Here is a 20,422-nt window from a genome sequence, read left to right as displayed (position 1 = left end):
TTCAAAAGCAGGCAGCTCTTGCCTAACCTGCAAGGTGTTTTCTGAAACTCCAGCTCTAACGTAGTTCCCAGTTCCCAGACTAAGTGTGTCCGTTCCCAGTTAACTCCCTTTTGCCCCTGGGTCTTTGCACCTTTTCCACAATCTGGCTTAAGTGAAGCTGAGATAGGGAGAGGAGGGACTTGCTCATACCCTGAGCTTTCATCACTCAGCTTTAATGACTCTGCTACTCTCCGACTCTGCTCAGCCACACATTGGCCAGAAGAGAGAGGAGGAGGCAGGGAAAGGGATCTAATCTGATGGGAAAAGGCAAAGAAAATTGTCTTGTTCACCATAAGCAAACGAAGGCTCAAAACAAAATGTCCCTGGGAGAAGGTGCTGAGCGGGATGGACTCAGGATGGACATCCAGCTTTGAGCTGCAACAGCTGCAGGTGGGAAAGAAAGTGAATGAGAGGCCCTGGCAGAGCCAGGAGAGAGAACTGAACTTCTGAAACCTTTGGCAGAGGCTGAGAAGGACAAACAGTCCCACCCCAGCTCCTGCAGGATGAATCCCCTCAGCAGCTCCACCAGCCCGGGCAGGCACGTGCTGGGCATCCCATGGCACAGCCCCCCTCCTGCTGTACCAGCACCTCATGGCTTTGATCAGGCAGTTTGATCAAGTTGATAAACCAGATCAAAGTGCCCAGATTTCATCTTAAAACCGGGAAAATTGGCTCCCTGTGCTTCGTGCACACAGAGGGACTGTGGGTGGGTTTGAGCCACTTCCTCCCCCACAGGGGAGTTGCTGAAGTCAGCAGGTAATGAGTGAGACTTTCTCTGTCCCTGCGGGGCTGAGCAGACACAGGTGGGTGTTATTTGACAACTGAGAGGGGAAAACCAAAGCTGGAGAGCCCAGGACACCCCCCACGCAGTCGGGCACCCCACACCCATCACTGTCAGGAGCTCACCCAGGAGACAGAGGGGACTTCTGCCCACTCCAGGGCATGGCTGGTGCCTTTTGCTTTCCAAATGTGCCCTGGGTGGTGTTTCCCAGCCTACACCACCCTCAGCCCCTCCACCCTGACCGGCAGCAGTTGGTCTCCATCCCTCTTCTTCCTCTCCAAGGTTCTCACAGAGACTCCTCCCATTTTGGGAACGATAAGGAGGAATTGTTGCCAAGTATTTGTTGGAACTGCCTCCTGCCCCGCCCCTTCCATAGTTCCATGTCACACAGGAGGTGGGGCCAGAGATTTCTGCAAGAAATTCTTTCTTTCATTGACAAAACACAGGTTCTGGAGCTGTCTTTTCCCAACATTCCCATAGAAATCCTACCACCATCCTCCACTCACCTGTGGCTACTACACCTCTTACAAAGTGCAAGGAACATTCTGGCCTCAGCCCAAAACTGCGGTTTAATGAGCAATAACAGGAATATAACAGGCTATAGAGGGAGGAGAAAGTGGGTTTTATCCCTTTCAGGAAAAGATATTGAGAGGACAAAGCTGGAGCGAAACCAGAGTAGCTTTTACTTTCTTGTATGTTTAGATTGTTCTTATCTTTGCCAGGACACATCCCACCTGCTCCATAGCCCAGGGATAAGTCACTCTGGCTCGTGCCAAGCTGCAGGAATAATTTGTCACAGATTTCTGTCTTAATGCCTTGGGCATCCTGGACTAAGGGCACAAAAATGATGAGAAAACAGCTCCCTCCACGTGGACAATTCCTTAATTCCATATTGGAGCAAAACCTGACACGGGGCATTTTAGACAAGCCTGGTTTGGGGTGAAGGACAGCTGCTTCTGCTTCCCTCAGGGGCACCCTGACATCAGGAGATTTTCTCTGGAATTAAAGGATGTCTTATTTTAAACAAAAAAAAAAAATGGGGAGCAAGAATCAGCTGCCATTCCAATGCCCTGGATATTTCTGGTGGGGGTTGCAAAATTTGAAAGGAGGGTCCAAACCACGTGCTGGTAAAACAGAGTGTGGTTCTGTGGACCAAAGCAGCAGCTGGTGTGATTTGGAATCAGCCTCTGGATAACTCATTTCACTTGGCTTCGTGATATTGAGTGATTTCCCAGATCTGGGATATCTCCTCATGAAGTTTTTTCTTGCTGGGCTCCATCCCACTGGAAAGGCTTCGTGCAAACTAAGCTGAGTAAATGACAGCAACAGTGCAGGCAGTAAAAGCACAAAGCCAGTAAAAAATAATAACAAATCCCAGCATCTTCCCAAGTCCAGACTTCTGGGGAATCCTCAGTGTTCAGCATTTTAAGTCACCAGAATCTTCTTCTAGAGGAGATAAAAAACAATGTGTTAACAGAGAAGGACCTGCCATAGCTGTGGATTCATTTCCACAGGTTAAGCTGGAAAAGAAGGATTGATAACTGGAATTATGAGAGCATGACAGGGCCTGACTGTCAGCAAAGGAAGGATGATGTTCTGTCAGGAAAAGGCATGGCACTGGAGCAGTCTGCCTTTCCCAGGGGAGAGCCACTCTTCCCTACATCTACTTGCCAGGGGCTTCAGAGAATTTGGAAGGAAAGCATTAAAGATCAAGATTTTACAAATCCTGAAGGCAGAGGGAAATAATGGAAATACAGGCAAAAGCTATACAAGCAGAAATCAAATTCCAAGATCTCTTCCATAGAGTGGGAATCTCTGTTCCAATGAAGAGCTGCTTTTGGCCTGACCAGGATGTGCTGACAGACAGCTCAGAGCTGTGCTGCAGAGAGGCCAAGCAGCTGGACAGACAGACAGACCAGCCTTCCCAATTTGGACATTGCTTTCCATGCAGAAAAACATGGGAATCAACAGCAAAGACCTAAACTGGAAGGTCTTCTAGTTAGAAAAAATCACACAATCCCAGGATGGGTCAGGCTGGAAGGGACCCCAGAGGGTCACTGGTGCCACCTCCCTGCTCAGGCAGGGCCAGCCCAGAGCACAGGGCACAGGATTGTGTCCAGAGGGCTCTGGAATCTCCCCAGGGAGGAGACTCCAGCCCCTCCCTGGGCAGCCTGTTCAGAGCTGGGTCACTGCCCAGGGAAGAAGTTCTTCCTCCTGTCCAGCTGGAGCTTCCTGGGCATCAGTTCCTGCCCGTTCCTCCTGTGCCATTGCTGGGCCCCCCGAGCAGAGCCTGGGCCATCCTCTGCCCCCTCCCTGCAGCCCCTGACACACGGTGGGAGGGCCCCTCTCAGGCTCTGCTCTGGAGGCTGAACAGCCCCAGCTCCCTCAGCCTTTCCTCAGAATCCCAGAACAGGGCACTTGGCTTGGTCTTGCACTGCCAGGGCTGGAAAATCTGCACTTTGGAGGAGCCACTCCCAGTGCACCTGATAAAATGGAGAGTCCAAACATGGCCCAGGGGTGTACCTGGCACATGTCCCGGGGGTGTACCTGGCACACAGGCCCAGAGCCCCATCAGGCAGCTCTGGTTGAAGCCCCTGGCTCTGGTTCTCCCCCTTGCCTGCAGGCAGGAGCTCTGGGAAGCTCTTACCTTGCTCCTTGGTGCACGGCGACTTCCATGGTCTGAGGTCCAGCTTTGGGATCTGACTGCAGCTCACAAAGTACTCGGGGTACCTGTTAGCCCTGAAGATGTGCCTTGAAACTTTAGTGATGCCGGTGTTGTCACAAATTATTCGTGACAGGGAGATTTTGGCCAGTGCATGGCGTTGCTGAGGCGTGAAAACCCCGGGGTTCTCCCACCAAAACCTGCAGGAGAAACAAGGACACACAACAGATTTTTGCCTTCTGGCTTCTTCACGTTCAGGACTCCCACATTAACACCAATAACACAGTTCTGTTGCCAAGAACAAATTCAAATTTCTGTTATTTAAATCAAGAGCCCTGACTCACCAGCTGGATAATTTAATGTGCTTTTTTTTTTTTTTTTTTTTGCCCATGGACTTATAATAAAGCTGCAATTGAATTAATTGCCCTGTGTTCCCTCAGATGAGGCACAGGCTCCTCTTTCAAATAGGAAAGGCTGCACAGACCCTGGTTACAGCCACATGATTGCTGTGCTGGAACCAGCCATGTAATTACCCAATTTTTTTTAAAAAAGCATTTGTTTCCTGCCATAAGAAGAGGATTTCTAGATGTGCAATGGACTGTTTGCCTCTAAGCTCCCAATACTGGGGTCTGAGCTCCTCCTAAGTCTTTCTAGGCAGAACTGTTTCCCAGAAACAGGGGTTGTGATGACATTTTCAGGCAATATTGCTGGCAGGTACAGGGATTTTGCTTCAGAAATGCAGCTTAAAATGGGGCACTGCTGCACCTGATGCCCCTGAGCAGCCTCAAGGAGGAAGAGGAATTCAGGGATGTTCAAAGCTCAGCGCTGCTGAAGGGATTTTGGTTGACAAGGAAACCCCAACTCATATCTTGGTGCAAGCAAAGACCAAACCCTGCTACACATCAGATCATGGGGTTCCAGCTCAGAACTGGAAAAAAGAAACAGTGAGAAATCACCTCCAAGACCCCCGAGAAGTACAGAAGACACTATGGACAAAAATGTGTGTTGCAAACTCAGAATTTGGGAGGTGAGCAGATGTTTGAGTTCTGCAGGTGCAGCAGGGAGGGGACAGGGATGCTGCCAGTGCTGGGGGAGCAGCTTGGGCTGAGCTGGGACCCAACCAAGAGGGAACATTTCACCTCTTTTACTCCCTAAAAAGCCTGGAAGTGTGTCAGTCCTTCAGCACCATCCCTTGGTCTGCAGGTGAATTTTCAAAGCTCCTCAAAGCAGGAACCACCACCTCAGCAGACGCTGAGCAGTTGCTTCCAGCGCAATAAGTTTGGACCTGACAGATCTGGCTCCAATTGGATGAAGTCAATCCACCCAGATCCTGGTTTTCCCACCTTTAGAGCTGTACCTGTTTCTCTTGATGAGGTTTTTGTTATGTTTCCCTTCCTGCTGGAGGGAGCTGCTGGTTGAACACACAGTAGCACCTTGAGAGCACCGATCTGAGGGAGGAAAAGGGCTCCAACATTCCCACATGGAGAAGGGCAACCCAGTTTGCACAAGTAATGACTGGTAGTGAACAGGCTGAGAGTGAAAACACTCGGCTGGGAAGGGATCTTAGCCCAGGATCTCAACCATTAGACAGGGCATATCACCAGAAGGGGAAAGAAATGCTTGGAGTAGTAGTGAAAAGAAGAGCAATAAACAGCTGGAAGTTTCCAAATCTGCCTAAGGAAATCTCCATAAACTCCAGCCTCTCTGTCCTTTGGGGTTGGGATTACCAGCTCCCCCTCTTACCTGTCCCCATCACGGATGTTCCTGAACTGGGTGCCGATGAGACAAGCCATGAGAGGCCCAACTCTGCCTCCCTCCACAAAGGGCTCGGCAAGGGCCCCAATCCAGATGTCAATGTTATTGGGGGTCCCATAGAGCTGTAGGAACTTCCTGGCCAGATCCCGATTCCTCAACACTCGACCAAGGGACTTCACTCCAGAAGGCTGTGAGAGCCCACAGAATCTTCTCCAGGAGTTGTAACCTGCGAGTGGTTGGGTATCAGAGACAGATCAGTAACGTGTTATCACCTCCTGGAAAGACCTTATCCTCTCTTTCCCAAAGCTGGGACACAGGGAGGGCCCCAAAATGTTTAAAGCATTTTTTTTATGTTTCTGCTAATGCCATTGACTTCCCATTCCTCCAGAGCCAGTTCCTCCTGCCTGGCCTTTCAATGCTGTTTTGGGAGGGCCATGACTTTGCAGGTGATCTTTGCTGGTGGGAGATGTTCCACCACCTTCCAGTCACATTCTGTTCCACTCAGCAGGGATGCAGCTTATGTTGCCTTCAACCTGGACAAGATGCTGATGGTCAGTGGCCAAGTGCTTCCCCACAGCTGGTCCCTGTATAGTCACAAGGACAAACCATCCCACACCACGCAGCCCAAGTTACTTCAGCCATCAGACTTTGCCAGCTGGACTAATTTTTCCTCTACTGCAAACAGCCAAAAATCCACTGGGCCACAACTGGTGCATAATTCTGCTTCTTGGTGGACAAAAAACCTCTGCTGTGAGCACAGAATGGTTTGAGCTGGAAGCCAAAACGTTAAAGCCTGTCTTGTTCCACCCCCTGCCATGGGCAGGGACACCTTCCACTAGCCCAGGTTGCTCCAACCTGGCCTTGGACACTTCCAGGGGTGGGGCAGCCACAGCTTCTCTGGGCAACCTGTGCCAGGGCCTCACCACCTGAACAGGGAACAATTCCTTCCTAATATTCCTTCCTAATATGCCCAGATGACACCACTATCAAATAATTCCAGGAGACTGAGAATTTTCTTCATCCAAAAATCAATTAGGAAGGTTGTTTTGACCTTGCTGTGCCATCACCACCTTCGTAGTTGACTAATACCAGGAGTACAGTGGAACTCAGGGTGGCTGAGACCCAAAGCTAACCACACATTCACCAATTCAGAAACTCACTAATTCACAAATTCAGGAATACCTTTGACTTCCACTATGGCAGGTCTGGAGTCAGAGCTAGAAGCTCAGGATTTGTGGTTCAGAAGAGGTTCTGCACAATGATTTTCCTACTTAAAGCGTGGAAAAATCACAGCCTTCTCTTTCAACCAAGGCAGAGCAATCCTGTGACCTGGCCATGCCCCTGGGTGTGCTGCAAAGCCTCCGACTGGGCTTCAAGCTTGTGGATTCAGCTCACTTTTCATCGCAGTTTCAAAGGATTTACTGACACAGCAGCTCCAGGCACTTACATCAGACTAATAACAGTGTTGGGCAACGACCCACCAGGAGCCAGCTGTGGAGTCCCACCAACAATCTATTTCTCAAGAGCATCTTGCAATGCCATTACACTGGTTCTGCCCCTTGCAGAGCCCTGAGAGTGGTTCTGACATGCCTTTTGTTCTGGGACACGGTCTTTGTAGAGAAATTACCATGAGGTTTTCCTCACATATTGGAATCTGCTCTTCCAGTCACGTGGGGCTGGGCTGGACCACTACAGATGCTTGGAGAGAAGCCACGGGGGACTTCTGTCCCTAATTCCACTCCTGCAAACTTGTTGCTGAAATACTTCACCAACTTTTCTATTTGAAAAATACAAGTCAAGTCACCGAACAGCAAACTTTGCTCTGTGCAATGCCCCGTGTTCTGCCTCACATGTCTCCTCCAGCTTCATCCAGGCTCTGCCTGCGTCGCCCAACCTCCCCCCACTTACCTGTGGTCATCCAAAAACAAGGAAAAGGTTTGGGAAAGAGCATCAGGGAATCACAGACTATACTGAGTTGGAAGGCGCCCACAAGGATCAGATCCAGCTCCGAGGTAATTTCAGTCAGTCATGGGCTGGAGATGTTTCCCAGTGCCCAAGCAGAAGCGCCTGATTTCCACGCCCTTGGGCAGCCCTGCTCCCCCAGCAGCTCACCTGGCAGGCCGTGGTCTCTGCTCCGCTGCATGTTGAGCGCGGCCAGATCAAAGCCAATCCTCTCCACCTGCTCAAAGAGCCGGTCCCGGAGCTCATCCACCACCATCTGCTGCTGCGTCATCAGCTTGGCCTGGCTGGCCATCAGGTTCCGCAGGTAGGGATCGATCCCACCTGGAATGGTGACACAGGGATGTGTGAGCAGTGCGGGGAGACCGGCGGGTGTATAACAGGCTCGAGAGAGCTGAGCACGGCTTGTATTTAATTATAAACTTCTGCTACGTGAGAATCAATTTTCCTGCCCTCAAAGAATTAGAAAGTGCTTTGAATAATGTTCTTGGAGGCGACAGCAATTAAGGGATCAAACCACGAGCTCCGTAACATGATGGGCTGCACTTGACTGCAGGGAACAGCCCTGTTGGGAAAACTCTGGCTGGTTGAAGAGGTCATTTAATACAAAATACACTTAATACAAAATACACTTAATACAAAGTGCTTTTAAATTTGGCTGAAGCAGGAGCTCATCCAGAGAGGGTAGAAAAGGCTGAGCGGGATAAACTCACTGCAAGAAAGGCTTTACCTTCTTGAAGGATCCTCCAGACGGCAAAGAAGGAGGTTCCAAGTCGAATTTCGGGTGTTATGGGCTTGTAACTCTCATTTAGGCGACCCACAGTGGGGGGAACTGAAGCGTGGGCGAAGCGAAAGGCCAGGGTGAAGACGTTGGATATCCGAGGATCCACGAACTCGTTGTAGCCCCGGTAATGAGGAATCAGATGCTGGAACCTGCATCCCAACAGGAGAGGCAGGTAGTCCCTGTAGGTTATGATCTAGGGGGAAACAAGGAGAGGATGAACCATCAGTGTCTTGGCTGTCAGGTTCTGAAGAAGCAAAGTTGTTGTTCGTGTTGTCAAACGACAGGAGCTGTCATGTGGAGCTGCTCTGATGGGATTGATGGACCACCCCAGGGCCAACCCGCCTTTCACCTCACCACACCTTCACCCAGCTGCTCTGGCAGCCCAGTGGGGATCCTCCCTGCCACTGTGGAGGGACATTTTTGTTTCTCCACAAAACCTCTTCTGCAGCTGTCCATGTGCAGCACCAGACATGGACACAGGCACTGCAGGGCACTGCCCACGCTCCTGCTTTCTCCGGCCAGGCATGGAGGGATCTCCACACCCTCTAACACTGAGGAACTTTGCAGGAACATGCAGGGAGCTGGGTGAAAACACAGCATGGACACTCCAGGACCACCAGGGAGCACGGACACTGCTCGTGCCTGATCCACACACACCCTCTTACCTACCCCCTGATGCTCAGCACTCCGGTGTCCCCAGACACGGCCTCTGTTCCTCAACGCTTTGATAGGTCAGAGCAAGATAATAATTGGTTGGACTCAATGATCTCAGAGGTCTTTTCCAACCTAATTGATTCTGAGAATGCCAAACCCTCCCAAATATTGTCTCCCATCAGCCAGGCAGAACTGCACCCTGAGAGGGCAAAGATAACGTTGGCAGCGTTGGCACATGGGATGACACCACCCATGGGCAGCCCTGAGAGCCCTCCCATAGCAGAGGATTCCAACCCTGCCTTCATGTCTCTCTGAGATATTGAGGAAGTGCCACAATACAATTAAAAAACGTAAAAAAAAAAAAATTCTGTGTCAGGAGGAGAAAATAGATTAATTTTCTGAAAACTGCAGGAAGATGAAACCATTGATGTCAACACAGTGATGGAGATGATGCCTTTAGGACAACCCTTTGAGTCTCTCCACATTGCCTTACCTAACATGTTTATCCAAAAATACTATAATATTTAAATTGACAGTTAAAAAAACTTAAACATTTTGATATTCCTGGTTTTTATTGCTTGTTAAGCCAGCTCAGAAGACAAGTTTCCAACTAGGTCTGACTAAGCACAGCCTTTGGGAACTCCATGTCTCCTTCTCATAAGAACCAACCTTTTGTGTTGCCTGTGAAACCTCATCTGGCTTTGAAGCTGGTCCTGTTCCAAACTGGAGGCTGCACAGGAGACCTTGAGAGGTCCTTCCCAAGCACAGAAATGTTTTTGTGACCCTCAGGTCTCGTTCAGGGTGAAGTCTGGGGTGCAGCACAGTTCCAAGGGGCTCTTTGCCCCAGAGGACAGAGGAATACCACGAAAGGCTGCACCCACCAGCACATGGGGATTCTTCATAGGATCCCAGAATGGTTTGTGTTGGAAGGCACTTGAAATATCATCTCATTCCAGCCCCCTGCCATGGGCAGGGAACCACTGAGAGGAGGAGACTGCCAACCCAGAGGAATTTTAGTCCGAATTTCCAGTGTCATTTTTATCAGGTACCAAACACTGGTTAGAAAAAACTTTTCCTCTCACTTCTCTGCCTGTTTCTCGAACAAAAAAGTGCAGTTAGAAACCACCAAGCAATTTTTGAATTTAACAGCAAAGGGACATCCCAGATCTGGGGGGGACCCCTCTGTGCTTTGTTATTTCAGGGATCTCTGTGTGATTTTGCTTTGGTTGAAAGGGGCTGGTGGAAAGAATTTGGGCCTTTGCACCCCAAAAACCTCACACCCTTTGGCCACCCCGTCCCAACAGAGCCTCTCACGTTAATGCTGTGAGACTGCAGGCAGAGCCAGGCTGTGTGAGATGGTACCTGGATCATGGCTCCCAGGATCTTTCGTGCCTCCTGGTAGAGGGTCTCATCATTCCAGTGGGGATTGAGCCTCTTCAGCTGCCCGGCCAGGCGGTTGTGCTCCCGCAGGAAGAGCGTGTGCATGCAGGCCAGCTCCAGCATCTCGCTGGCTCTGGTGTCACCTAGGAGGGTCACAGCTGAGTGGCAGTGCCTTGTGCCTGGCTGCTTCCCACTGGAATGGGACTATCCCACCGGGAAGCGCACACAGAGCAATTTTTAGATGTGTGGAGACCTGCGCTGTGGAGAAAACGGGGGAGAAACACAGAGGAGGAGAGAGGAGGAGAAGGAAAGCGAGGTCGGAGCGCCCAGGATTGGGCAGCACCAGGGAAAAGCCAAGTTTCTGCTGAGGCAGCAAAAGCCAAGATGCCACCGTGGTTGGGCTCAGCATCGCAGAGAGATGGGGAAGGTTTGTTTCAATTAAGGGCTGTAGCATTTACTTAAGGAGTTAAATACAAGTAGGTGTTATCCAGGCTGCCATATCAGAGAGACATTTGGTCTCACAGTCAAGAGAGAAATGTAAGATGGGCAGAGGGAAGCCAGGAGGGCCCTGAAAGTCAGAAGGTCTCCTTCAAACCGGCTGAAACTGCGGCCAAAGCAAGATGACAGTCCCAAACAAGCTCCCTGGGGAGGAAAAGTGAAAGCTAAATGAGTCACAACTCGAAGGAAGAAATTACAAACAGCACCACAATGAAACATCAAATCCTTCTTCAAACATCTGGGGCAGGAAACCCACGAGCAAGCAGGTGATGGGAGGATAAAGAAGCACTCAGAGAAAAGCAAATATGTTGCATTCAGTGCCCTTGTCCCATAGTAAATAGAGGGATTTACTCCTGCTCCCAGCACAGAGCCCTTTTCATCCACTGTCAAAGGCTCCCTGTGAGGGGCTGCGGAAGGACAAACAAAAGCAGCTCTGTGAGGTTTCCATGAGCAGAATTCACCCAGCCAGGGCTTCCAACAGAGCTCCAGGAGGCAACACTTAGCCCTGGTAGGCAACAGCACATGTGAAATTCCCCCAGTTCTCAGGGACCGGAAAAGTCCCAAATAAGACACTGAATTTTCAAAGACACTTCTGAACCAGCCATGAATGCATTGATGGGAATGTTCCAGCTATGGAACAGGAACTGCCCCTGCGGTCCAGAGGGCTGGAAAGTACCTGATACTTCCACCTTGGAAAGTATCTGATATTCCTGCTCTGCTCCTCACTGGGCATCTGCCTTTGGCCACAGGTCCCACATGGTCTTCACCAAGGGGAGCAGGTGAAGACATGGAACAACAGATGGGACAGACACAGAGGTGTGAGAGGCTGGAGGGAGCACAAAACACCAAAAACTTCACAGGAGGAGCTGGAGGATGGCATCAAGCAGAGGTGTCCCACCGGTCCCACCACCAGGTCCTGATGGTATCCAAGGACCTTGGGGATGCTGCACAGAGGATCTTGGACAAGATATACGGGGGGCCAAGGGAATAGAAAGCAGCTCCACAGCTGATGAGATCTGTTGTGCTCTCAAGTTTTCTCCAGCAGTGCCAGAGCTGCTCAGCCTGGCAGAGCCAGCAGAGCCAGAAGGTCCTGCTTCCAAAAGAAAAAGACCAGGGAGCGAGACACTAATCCACAAAGTGTGTGAGAAATGTCCCTGTTGGGGTTCCCCAGGTTTGGATCCTCACCAGCCGGGCCAGGGAGAAGGGAGCAATGCCCAGGGTCCGAGGGGTCACTTCTGTCTCTGTGAGCTGGGGATGGGAGAAGATGGCAAAGGGCAGCAGGTAGGAGGAGGATGGTGGCTGTGCAGTGATGTGGCTGGAAGGGGGACACAGATCTGGGAGGCTGTTTGGGTTTGGGAGGCTGTGCCCAGGACCAAAGGAGTTCTTTTTGGTTGAAGAAGTGGTCAAGGGGATACCAAAATCATGACAGAGGTTAAATGAAGCCAGAGCCTGTCCTGATGGACTGTCCTGGCTCCCAGTGCACCCCCACCCTTCTCAGTGGTGGGGACACATCTTAGAAGGTCACCATGGTCTGGAGTTGGCCTCCTTCTCATTCCATCTGGGATCTCAGCTCCTCTCACAGTGCAGCAGGAACTCTGATGTGCAGCAACACAAGCAAATGCTTCCAGGAGCTGACTCAGCCCCGCACCTACACACCTGTCCCCATCCTGCAGGAATAGAGACGGCCATGGAATGACAAATATGGACAAACCATTGCCTCCAGGCTGGGCTGCCACTGCTGTGCCTGTTTGGCTCCACCATGGCACTGGTTCCCAGGGCACTCTGGACCCTTCTCTGGAGCACAAATGGGACAGATTCACTCCAGGCCTATTGTCACAAAGAAGACTTGGAGATGAAGACCTTTCTCCTGCCTAGCACAGCCTGTCTCAGCCTTTCATGACTTGCTACACTCCATTTCCTCCTTCAATAAGAAAAACATTAAAGAAAATAGGAAGAAGAAAAGAAGGAGAGGGAAAGGGAGAAGAGGGAGAGAAAGAGGGAGAGAAAGAGGGAGAGAAAGAGGGAGAGAAAGAGGGAGAGAAAGAGGGAGAGAAAGAGGGAGAGAAAGAGGGAGAGAAAGAGAAGATGAAGACAAGAAACAGGAGAGGAAGACAAGAGGGAGAGGAAGAGGGAGAGGGAGAGGGAGAGGGAGAGAAGAAAAACCTGAAGAACCGACCGAAGCCAGTGGAATTGTTCACTCTGGTTTTCAGGTCAAGGGTGAAAACACCCAATTTACCTGCAAAAAAGCAAGGGATTCGAGCTGCCCCACTGGCCTTGAGACAGGGCTCCTTCCTCATGGGCCCAAAGGGCATGTAGGCCCTGCCCCTGTCGGTGAAGTTCTGGTTCACAGCCAGCAGCCCCAGCCCGCGGCTCCGGTCCCGCAGCCGGCTGGCCACGGCCACCTCGCTGCCGTACACCACACTGCCATCCAGGAACGAGGTGAGGGCATTGACCTGCTCCCGGACCCCCCTGCCCGGGGTACAGGCAGGGGCAGAGCGGAAGAAAGGCAGGCAATCCCTCCTGTTGGTGATTCGGGGGTCGTTGGGTGGGATCTGAGGGAAGAGAACGGGAGATTTTGTCAGCAGGAGCCGCGTGGTGATGCACAGCCACGGCAGAGCCACCTCATAAAGCCTGATATGGAGGGTCAGGTGGACAGCAGAGGTGCTCTTTAGGAGTCCAAGTCCCAAACAGCCTGGAGACACCTAGATTTCCATACAGTCCTATGGATTCCTAAAGTTTTTCCGTATAACTTTGAATTGATTGAATTGATTGAATCACAGAATATGCTGGGTTGGAAGGGACCCGCAAGGATCATTGAGTCCAACCCTCATCCCTGCACAGGCCCATCCCCAGAAGTCCTGAGAGTATCTCTGTGACTGTGCCTGACACCCAGGGACAGTGCCCAGGGCTCAGCACAGAGGGTGTTCCAACCCCCTTGGCCAGCTCTGGGAGGATGTTCCCCCATGGCCAAGGGCTGGGAGAGCCACTACCATCTCCTGCTTGGAAGATTCCCTCTCCCTACCTCCACCATCTCCTGGTTGGAAGGCAGATGCCCTCTCCCTGTGTCCCCTGGAAGAAGGAAGCTGGCTGTACCTGGATGGGGAAGCAAGGAGGCCTCTTGGCACAGCTGGTGTCACAGTCTATCTCACCACGAAAGCTGAACCTGGCTGGGGTTTCTGGACTGAAATCCAGGTCGTGGTCAATGAACTGCCCCCACTGCATGAACATGAGGGACCTGCGCTGGTCCAGCCGGAGCCGCTCCGGCGGGAAGCGAACGATCTCGTTGGACACCCGCCGGACCTGCAGGGATGGAGGCAGGACACGTGTGTGGGGAAATGACCTGGACAAAGGGGTGCACCAGGTCGTGGGGTCGTCAGTGAAATTCCACAAGGCATTTCTTGTGCTTCACAGACAAAAAAACCACCCAAATCTGTCGGCGCTGGAAGGTGTCACCGAGTGTCCCTTCACTGGGCACTGCACTGGTCTGGCTCTAGGCAGGGTTCTGAGCCTCTAGGCCCAGACCATCCCCTGATGGACTTAAGGAAGCAGCTAAGCAAGCCTGACAAAGGGAGACAAAACAAACTGTAAAAGACATTTCTGAAATAGAAGTGTGGAAAAAATAGTCACCGAGAATTTCTTAAATTATTCCAAGGCTGCCTTCCCTTCTTATCTTTTCCCCACCCATCACAATTCCCACACCAGTTCTCCCTTCATTTATTACTGCACAAAAGTGGGCACTGTGCTGTGCCCTGGAGGAGGGTTAGGAAGTACAGTGGACACGTGAGCACGAGGCACAACTCAGAAAGTCAGGGAGCTCCTCATTAGTGCCCTTGTTGCATCAAATCCAAGTGACCAGAAGACACATCACAATGTCCCTGCTCCCACTCAGGTGCCACCAGAGCCACACACCCATAACCCCCACCCAGGGACCCCCACACAGAATTTCTGGTCAGATATTTTTAATTCTGGGGGTTCCTTTGCTCACTTTGTCCTCTGGCACGTTGCTTTTCAGGAGACGACCTGCTGCCACAAACCAAATCAAAAAAAAAGGTGAGTGAAATAATTTGGCTTAAGTGCACTCAAAAGAACACATTGCATGATTCTTTCTTCATCTCGTGCTTCTGCATAATCAGGTTGATTTTCCTTTGCTTTTCCTGAAGGCTAGAGAGCCCTTCTGATGGATCCCCCTGGATGTTCTCATCGGATCACTCTGCAGCTGGTGAATCCAAGTTCCTCCTCCAATCCCCCAATCCCACTGGTGGGTGAACATTTTGCTGCCTGTGATCTGCCCAAGAACTGACAATCCCCAGGCCCTGACTGTGCATTCTCAGGTGACTGTTACAAACATTACCAGGGGAAGAGGGAATCCATAGAAGCGCCTTCCCTCTGTCCACCCAGGGGGGATGGACACGCCGTCCTCGTACTGTGCTGGCAGCCACCTGGCCAGGGCTCTGTTGGAGGCTCCTAGGGATGGGTGCCTCCTGCCAGAGGGAGTGGAAGAAGAGCAAACAATTAACGTCATCAGGATCATGGCAGAGCCAAGAGCTCATGGATGTGGAGAGATGTGGACCTTGGAATGGGACCGGACAACGATCCGGGAGCTGCTGCACCAATAAACCTCAGGATTAATAATGATAACAACAGTAATCATAGAATTGTTTAGGTATGAAAAGACCTTTAACAATCCATCCCAAGCCTCAGTTTCTCCCAGGCAAGAACTCAGGTGACCCTTGGTGTCATCTGGCCTGAAGAAGAGCCCTCAATGTCAGACCAGGGGTGGAAACTAAAGTTGGAGGCTTAATGCCAGGGAAAAGGGCCAGAGGCTTCTGAATGGCATTTCCAGTGACCTTGAATAGAAACTGGGAGATTTGGATTGGGAGTGTTCCTGTGCTGTTTGGTTCTTTTGAAGGCCATCACTGAATGGTGATTACTGGATGGTGACTCCACCACCTGGGCAGCCCCTTCCAGTGTCTGACAACTCTTTCCATGAAGAAATTCCTCCTGATCTCCAACCTGAACCTCTCCTGGCTCAGCCTGAGGCCATTTCCTCGTGTCCTGTTGCCCCCCAGCCCTCCAGCTCAGCCCCTCACCTGTTGTTGCACTCGCCGGTGATCGTTCGGTAGCGGGAAGAGGCACAATTTATTTTCTTATCCTGCTGGTCACATCCACTGGCCTTGAAAATCATCCCCAGCTGAGCTGGAGTCAGCAAATCTGCCAGGGAACAAGAGGGAACAAGCCCTCAGGAACACACTGGCCCAGGTTCAGGGAAAGGTTTTCCTTCTTGTACCCTTGGGATGGTTTCTTGTCACAGCATCACCTGTACGACCACAACGTGCTGTTGTTTAAGACCTTCCTGCTCAAAGAGGTGCTGAGGAGCAACAAAGCTGCTTTTCCTGGGTTGGAAAGCATCAAACCCAGCAAAGCTGTGGTCGAATATCATTTATAATTACACATGAGGCCTGGGCAGCAGCAGAATGATTTTCTAGCATTATATTTTCCTTCCTCTCCTCTCCCTTTTTCTCTCCACCATAAAATGCAAACAGCTCCAGCCACCCCAGGGGATGTTACAAGTTTTTCCCCCTGGAAGCATCACCAGTGAGTGTCACCACTGCTCTGAGCTTGGAGAAGAACTATCCCATGGCTGGGCACACCAGGAAACTTTGCCTTTGTGTTTCCACCGTGGAGATTTCCCCTTCCATGGGAGCTCAGTGGCTGAGTTCAGCCAGCAAAACCTTAATCACAGAATCCCAGGATGGTTTGAGTTGGAAGGGATCTTAAAGCTCATCTCATCCCACCCCCTGCCATGGGCAGGGACACCTTCCACTAGCCCAGGTTGCTCCAAGCCCCATCCAACCTGGCCTTGGACACTTCCAGGGATGGGGCAGCCACAGCTGCTCTGGGCAACCTGTGCCAGGGCCTCCTCACCCTGACAGGGAACAATTTATTCCTAACATCTTATCTAAATCTCTCCTTTTTTAGTTTAAAATTTAATTTCTCCTTGTCCTGTCACTGTCTACCAGTGTAAAAAGTCTCTCTCCCTCTTTCATAAGCCCCCTTTAGGCCCTGCAAGGGGCTCTCAGCTCTCCCTGGAGCCTTCTCTTCTCCAGGTGAACACCCCCAGCTCTCCCAGCCTGGCTCCAGAGCAGGGATGCTCCTTCTCTGCTATTGCTGCTCAAACGAGTCCTGGGTCCCTCACAGGTTTCCTGGTCACTGCTGCCACCAACAGTTTGGGTTGCAGAATGGTTTAAGGAGCCTCTGGGCTTGTAGCTGAGAGGTGGCAACCAGCTGGCCTGGCAGGTCTGTGGAGCATCATTCCTGGATGGAGAGGCTGGAACTGAGCACCACCAGCCCTGCCATCTTCTTCCAGCTCACCCCATCCTGGAGCAATGCTGGGACACCCCAGGACGTGTGTCCTGGCCTGCCAGTGCTTTACTGGAATGCTGGGGAAGTGCCCAAGGCCAGGTTGGATAGGGCTTGGTGGAAGGTGTCCCTGCCCATGGCAGGGGTTGGAACCAGACGATCTTTAAGATCCCTTCCAACCCAAACCATTCCATGCCCTCCGTGAGTTCACCTTTTATGGCAGGAGCCCTCCCTGTGCCTCCCTGAGCTGTTTCTCTTTCTGCCTCTAATCTGCCTCCTGCTCTCAGCAGACTGGCCTGGCCAGGGAGCCACGATTCCACCTCAGGGAGGACATTGCTCCCTCAGACACAGCTGAAATGTCCTCTCACATCTCCCCATTCTCCATTTGGACCTTCTCCAGCATCCTGTCCCTGGTGCAGCACAGTCTGGCAGTGACTTTAGTGCTGGCTGAAGCCTGGCAGAAGAACTGCCTTCCTTGGGGTTGAACTACTTCGAGTCACATCTCTGGCTTTGCTCATTCCCAGCTAAGCAGAATAATAATATCTACCAAAGTCCTTCAAGCTCTGACCCATTGGTCCATGAACCTCTATATTGCAGAAAGAGCCAGGGACGTGCCCAAAACACTGTCATTAACTGACAAACCCCTAAACAATTTTTTTTTTAAATAGAAAGAGAGCACAGAAAAAGAACTCAGCTTTGCCTCTCTGCAGCCACGTGGGAGAGGTTTGAGTCATGGTCCATCACAACCTGCTTTCCTTCCCTCTTCCCAGGCCCCACAGAGCCCCAGTGGCCAAGCCTGGTGTCTTCCTCCTCTGCCTTCTTCCCAGCAGAGTGAGATCCCCACCTGTGACGTTGAAGTCCCCCCTCACAGCCCATCTCAGCTTCTCCTTGAGGAGGCTCAGGGTGGTCTGCACATAATCTGCCGCCCGCACGGCCGCCCGGGTCCCCTCCACGGGCTGCTTGAAGTATCTCAGGAGCTCTGCCGGGCTCAAGGCATCCTCCTGCAGGTGCTGCTTGATGCTGCGAGGGAGAAGAAAACAGAACCTGACCTGGGGCAAGGCCAGGAGTGCTGCAGGTTCCACATCTGAGCTTTCCTGGTGTGTCCCTGCTCTGAACTGCAAAGGCAAAGTCACCGGGAGAGGCCAGGGCTGCTCCCAGCACCCCTGACAGAGGAGCACAGGGAGCTGCAGGAAGGGAATCTCTCAAATTGCCCAGCTCCACCTGCCAGAAGGCAAATTTTAGGTCTTTAGATCCTTGAGGCACCCAAAGCTCACTCAGCTGTTATCCAGACCATCCACATCTGCAGGTGTGTCCATCCCAAGGTCCCAAATGCCTCCAGCTCACCCTGTCTTAAAGCTGCTGGAACCTCCTGTCAGCTGGAGGGGTCCCTGAGCCAGCAAGGGGTTTCAGAGTGTGGCTGCAGGAGGAGGACAGCTACGGGCTGGTGGGAAGCTGGACACTCCCAAACCATGGCTGGGAGTCCCACAAAGTGTCCTCACTACAGCCTTTTGCTGTGTCCATGGAGGGAACCACTTGAAATCAACACCTGGCACCACCTCAGAGCTCCTCTGAGGAGTGGAACAGAGCCCAGCACAGCGTCAGGTGATGCTGTGAGGGTGGGGAGGCCCTGGCACAGGTTGCCCAGAGAAGCTGTGGCTGCCCCATCCCTGGAAGTGTCCAAGGCCAGGTTGGACGGGGCTTGGAGCAACCTGGGCTGGTGGGAGGTGTCCCTGCCCAGGACAGGGGAGTGGAACAAGAAGATCTTTAAGGTCCCTTCAACTCAAACCATTCTGTGATTCTGTGAACACTGAGCTGGGAGGAACATCCTGGGTCACAGCACTCTGTGCTCCAGAGCTCCTCACCCCGCTGGACCTGTGCTCAGGGAGGAGGAGAGGGTGAAGGTGCAGTGCAGGGGTCACACAGGGGTCACACGGGGGTCATAGGGGTCACACAGGGGTCACACAGGGGTCACATGAATGTCACAGGGGTCACACGGGGGTCACATGGGGGTCACACAGGGATCATAGGGGTTACACAGGGGTCACACGGGGGTCACACAGGTGTTGAGGTGTCACATGAGTGTCACACGGGGGTCACATGGGGGTCATAGGGGTTACACAGGGGGCACACAGGGGGCACACAGGGGGCACACAGGGGGCACAGAGGTGTTGAGGTGTCACACAAGTGTCACATGAGTGTCACACAGGTGTCACACGGGGGTCACAGCCGTGCCCCAGCCCCAAATCTCACCGGTCCCGTGTGCGCTTGTAGGCGACGTCCACCAGGCGCTTGGCCTCGGCCACACTGCTCAGCAGGGCCGTGTCCGACAGCTCCTCCAGCACATCTGGGCAGGGGACAGGGAGGGCAGAGCTGAGGGCGCTGTCAGGAACCCTGTGCTCGTGTCTCCAGCACCCAGGGCCTGGGCACAGCGGTGCTGGAGGCAGTTGCTGCTCGTTCTCAAGAGATCTGGATATAAATATAATCCTCAGGGGGTCTGAGAGTTGTTCCTGGGCATGAAGAGGTGTCTCCACCAGTGGAGGCTTCAAACAGCCACAGTGAGAGATGCAGGCACCATCCCTCCTGCTGTTTCCCATCCCTGCAAGTGTCCAAGGCCAGGCTGGAGCAACCTGGGCTAGTGGAAGGTGTCCCTGCCCATGGCAGGGGGTGGGATGAGCTGAGCTTTAATATCCTTCCAACCCAAACCATTCCATGATTCTGTGATTCTATAAACAACCCAATTTCCTCATGGCTTTCTCCAGTCCCTCCTGCAACCTCCTGCCACCCTCACTGCTCCTCTTCCTGCCTGGGGGAGCTCCCAAAAATGAATTTCATCCCCATCATCTTCTGGCTGTGGGTCACAGAACAGGAGAGGACAGGCCCTGGTGGGCTTCTCTGAGGGACAGCACTTTCCTACAGCTTCCAGGGAGAAAAAAAATGTCAGAAAATCACACAGAGGAGGTAAATATCTCCAAAAGCTCCCCAGAATTTTTAAAATATCTTCCCTGATCAGCCCAGAGTTTCTCTCTTGGATGATGTTGATGAGAAAAATTATTGCCTGAGCCACTATTTGAGACAAATGAAAGATCAAGCATATGCTTTCCATAAGGACTTGACACTCTAAGTTAACAGGTGGGGGTCTCTAGATGTTTTAGAGCAGTGATCCAGGGCTGGAAGAGAGGAGTGACTGCCCCATCCCCAAACTTCCAGGCCCTGGAAGCTCAGGGAGCAGGAATAGAGGCCCTCATACCTGAGAACTGACCTCCTTTAACCTGATTTAAGAAACCAGGAAGGCCATGAACTGGTAAAAACCTGAAGCAGCCAGGACTGCTGCCACAGGAGGGACAAACTGTGCTCCTTCTGACACCTCTTCAGGGCTGTGCTGCCACAGCAGAGCAATTCAGGCTCTTCCAGGCTGAACTTTTGTCTTTCCTGCTCAGAAATTCCCCTGATCTGCAAAGCCTGAGGGAAGGACAGTACCGTGGGAAGAGGATACAGGTGGCTGGAAGAGGCTGAGGATCACCAGCAGCCCCGGGAAGGTTCCTGCCTTCAT

General features: G+C 52.0%; 1 protein-coding gene across 1 annotated transcript; it reads right to left on the bottom strand.

Moving 5' to 3' along the window:
- Positions 1–1,477: 1,477 nt before the first annotated feature.
- Positions 1,478–20,422, bottom strand: LOC113992180 (eosinophil peroxidase-like). Its single transcript, XM_027729252.2, has 13 exons — positions 20,350–20,422; positions 19,123–19,216; positions 17,717–17,892; positions 15,603–15,723; positions 14,864–14,993; positions 13,606–13,812; positions 12,749–13,064; positions 9,997–10,157; positions 7,927–8,173; positions 7,350–7,520; positions 5,226–5,463; positions 3,468–3,682; positions 1,478–2,266 (listed from the first exon to the last, which is right to left on the bottom strand). Exons 1-13 carry the CDS (start codon positions 20,420–20,422, stop codon positions 2,238–2,240), a joined length of 2,178 nt encoding a protein of 725 aa, XP_027585053.1. The 3' UTR covers positions 1,478–2,237.

Source organism: Pipra filicauda, unplaced genomic scaffold, assembly GCF_003945595.2.
Source record: "Pipra filicauda isolate LSUMZ 115617 unplaced genomic scaffold, ASM394559v2 scaffold626_size208873_pilon, whole genome shotgun sequence".
NCBI classification, from domain to species: domain Eukaryota; kingdom Metazoa; phylum Chordata; class Aves; order Passeriformes; family Pipridae; genus Pipra; species Pipra filicauda.
This window is presented reverse-complemented; position numbering and strand designations above follow the sequence as displayed.

What these genes read in the sequence shown, in the direction of transcription:
- LOC113992180 (XM_027729252.2), bottom strand. Translation starts at nt 20,422, where the DNA reads ATGAAGGCAGGAACCTTCCCGGGGCTGCTGGTGATCCTCAGCCTCTTC. An exon ending in ACCTGTATCCTCTTCCCACG is followed by an intron (nt 19,217 to 20,349) that starts GTACTGTCCTTC and finishes TCCCCTGCCCAG; the next exon opens with ATGTGCTGGAGGAGCTGTCG. An exon ending in GGGGGACTTCAACGTCACAG is followed by an intron (nt 15,724 to 17,716) that starts GTGGGGATCTCA and finishes GTTCCCTGGCAG; the next exon opens with ATTTGCTGACTCCAGCTCAG.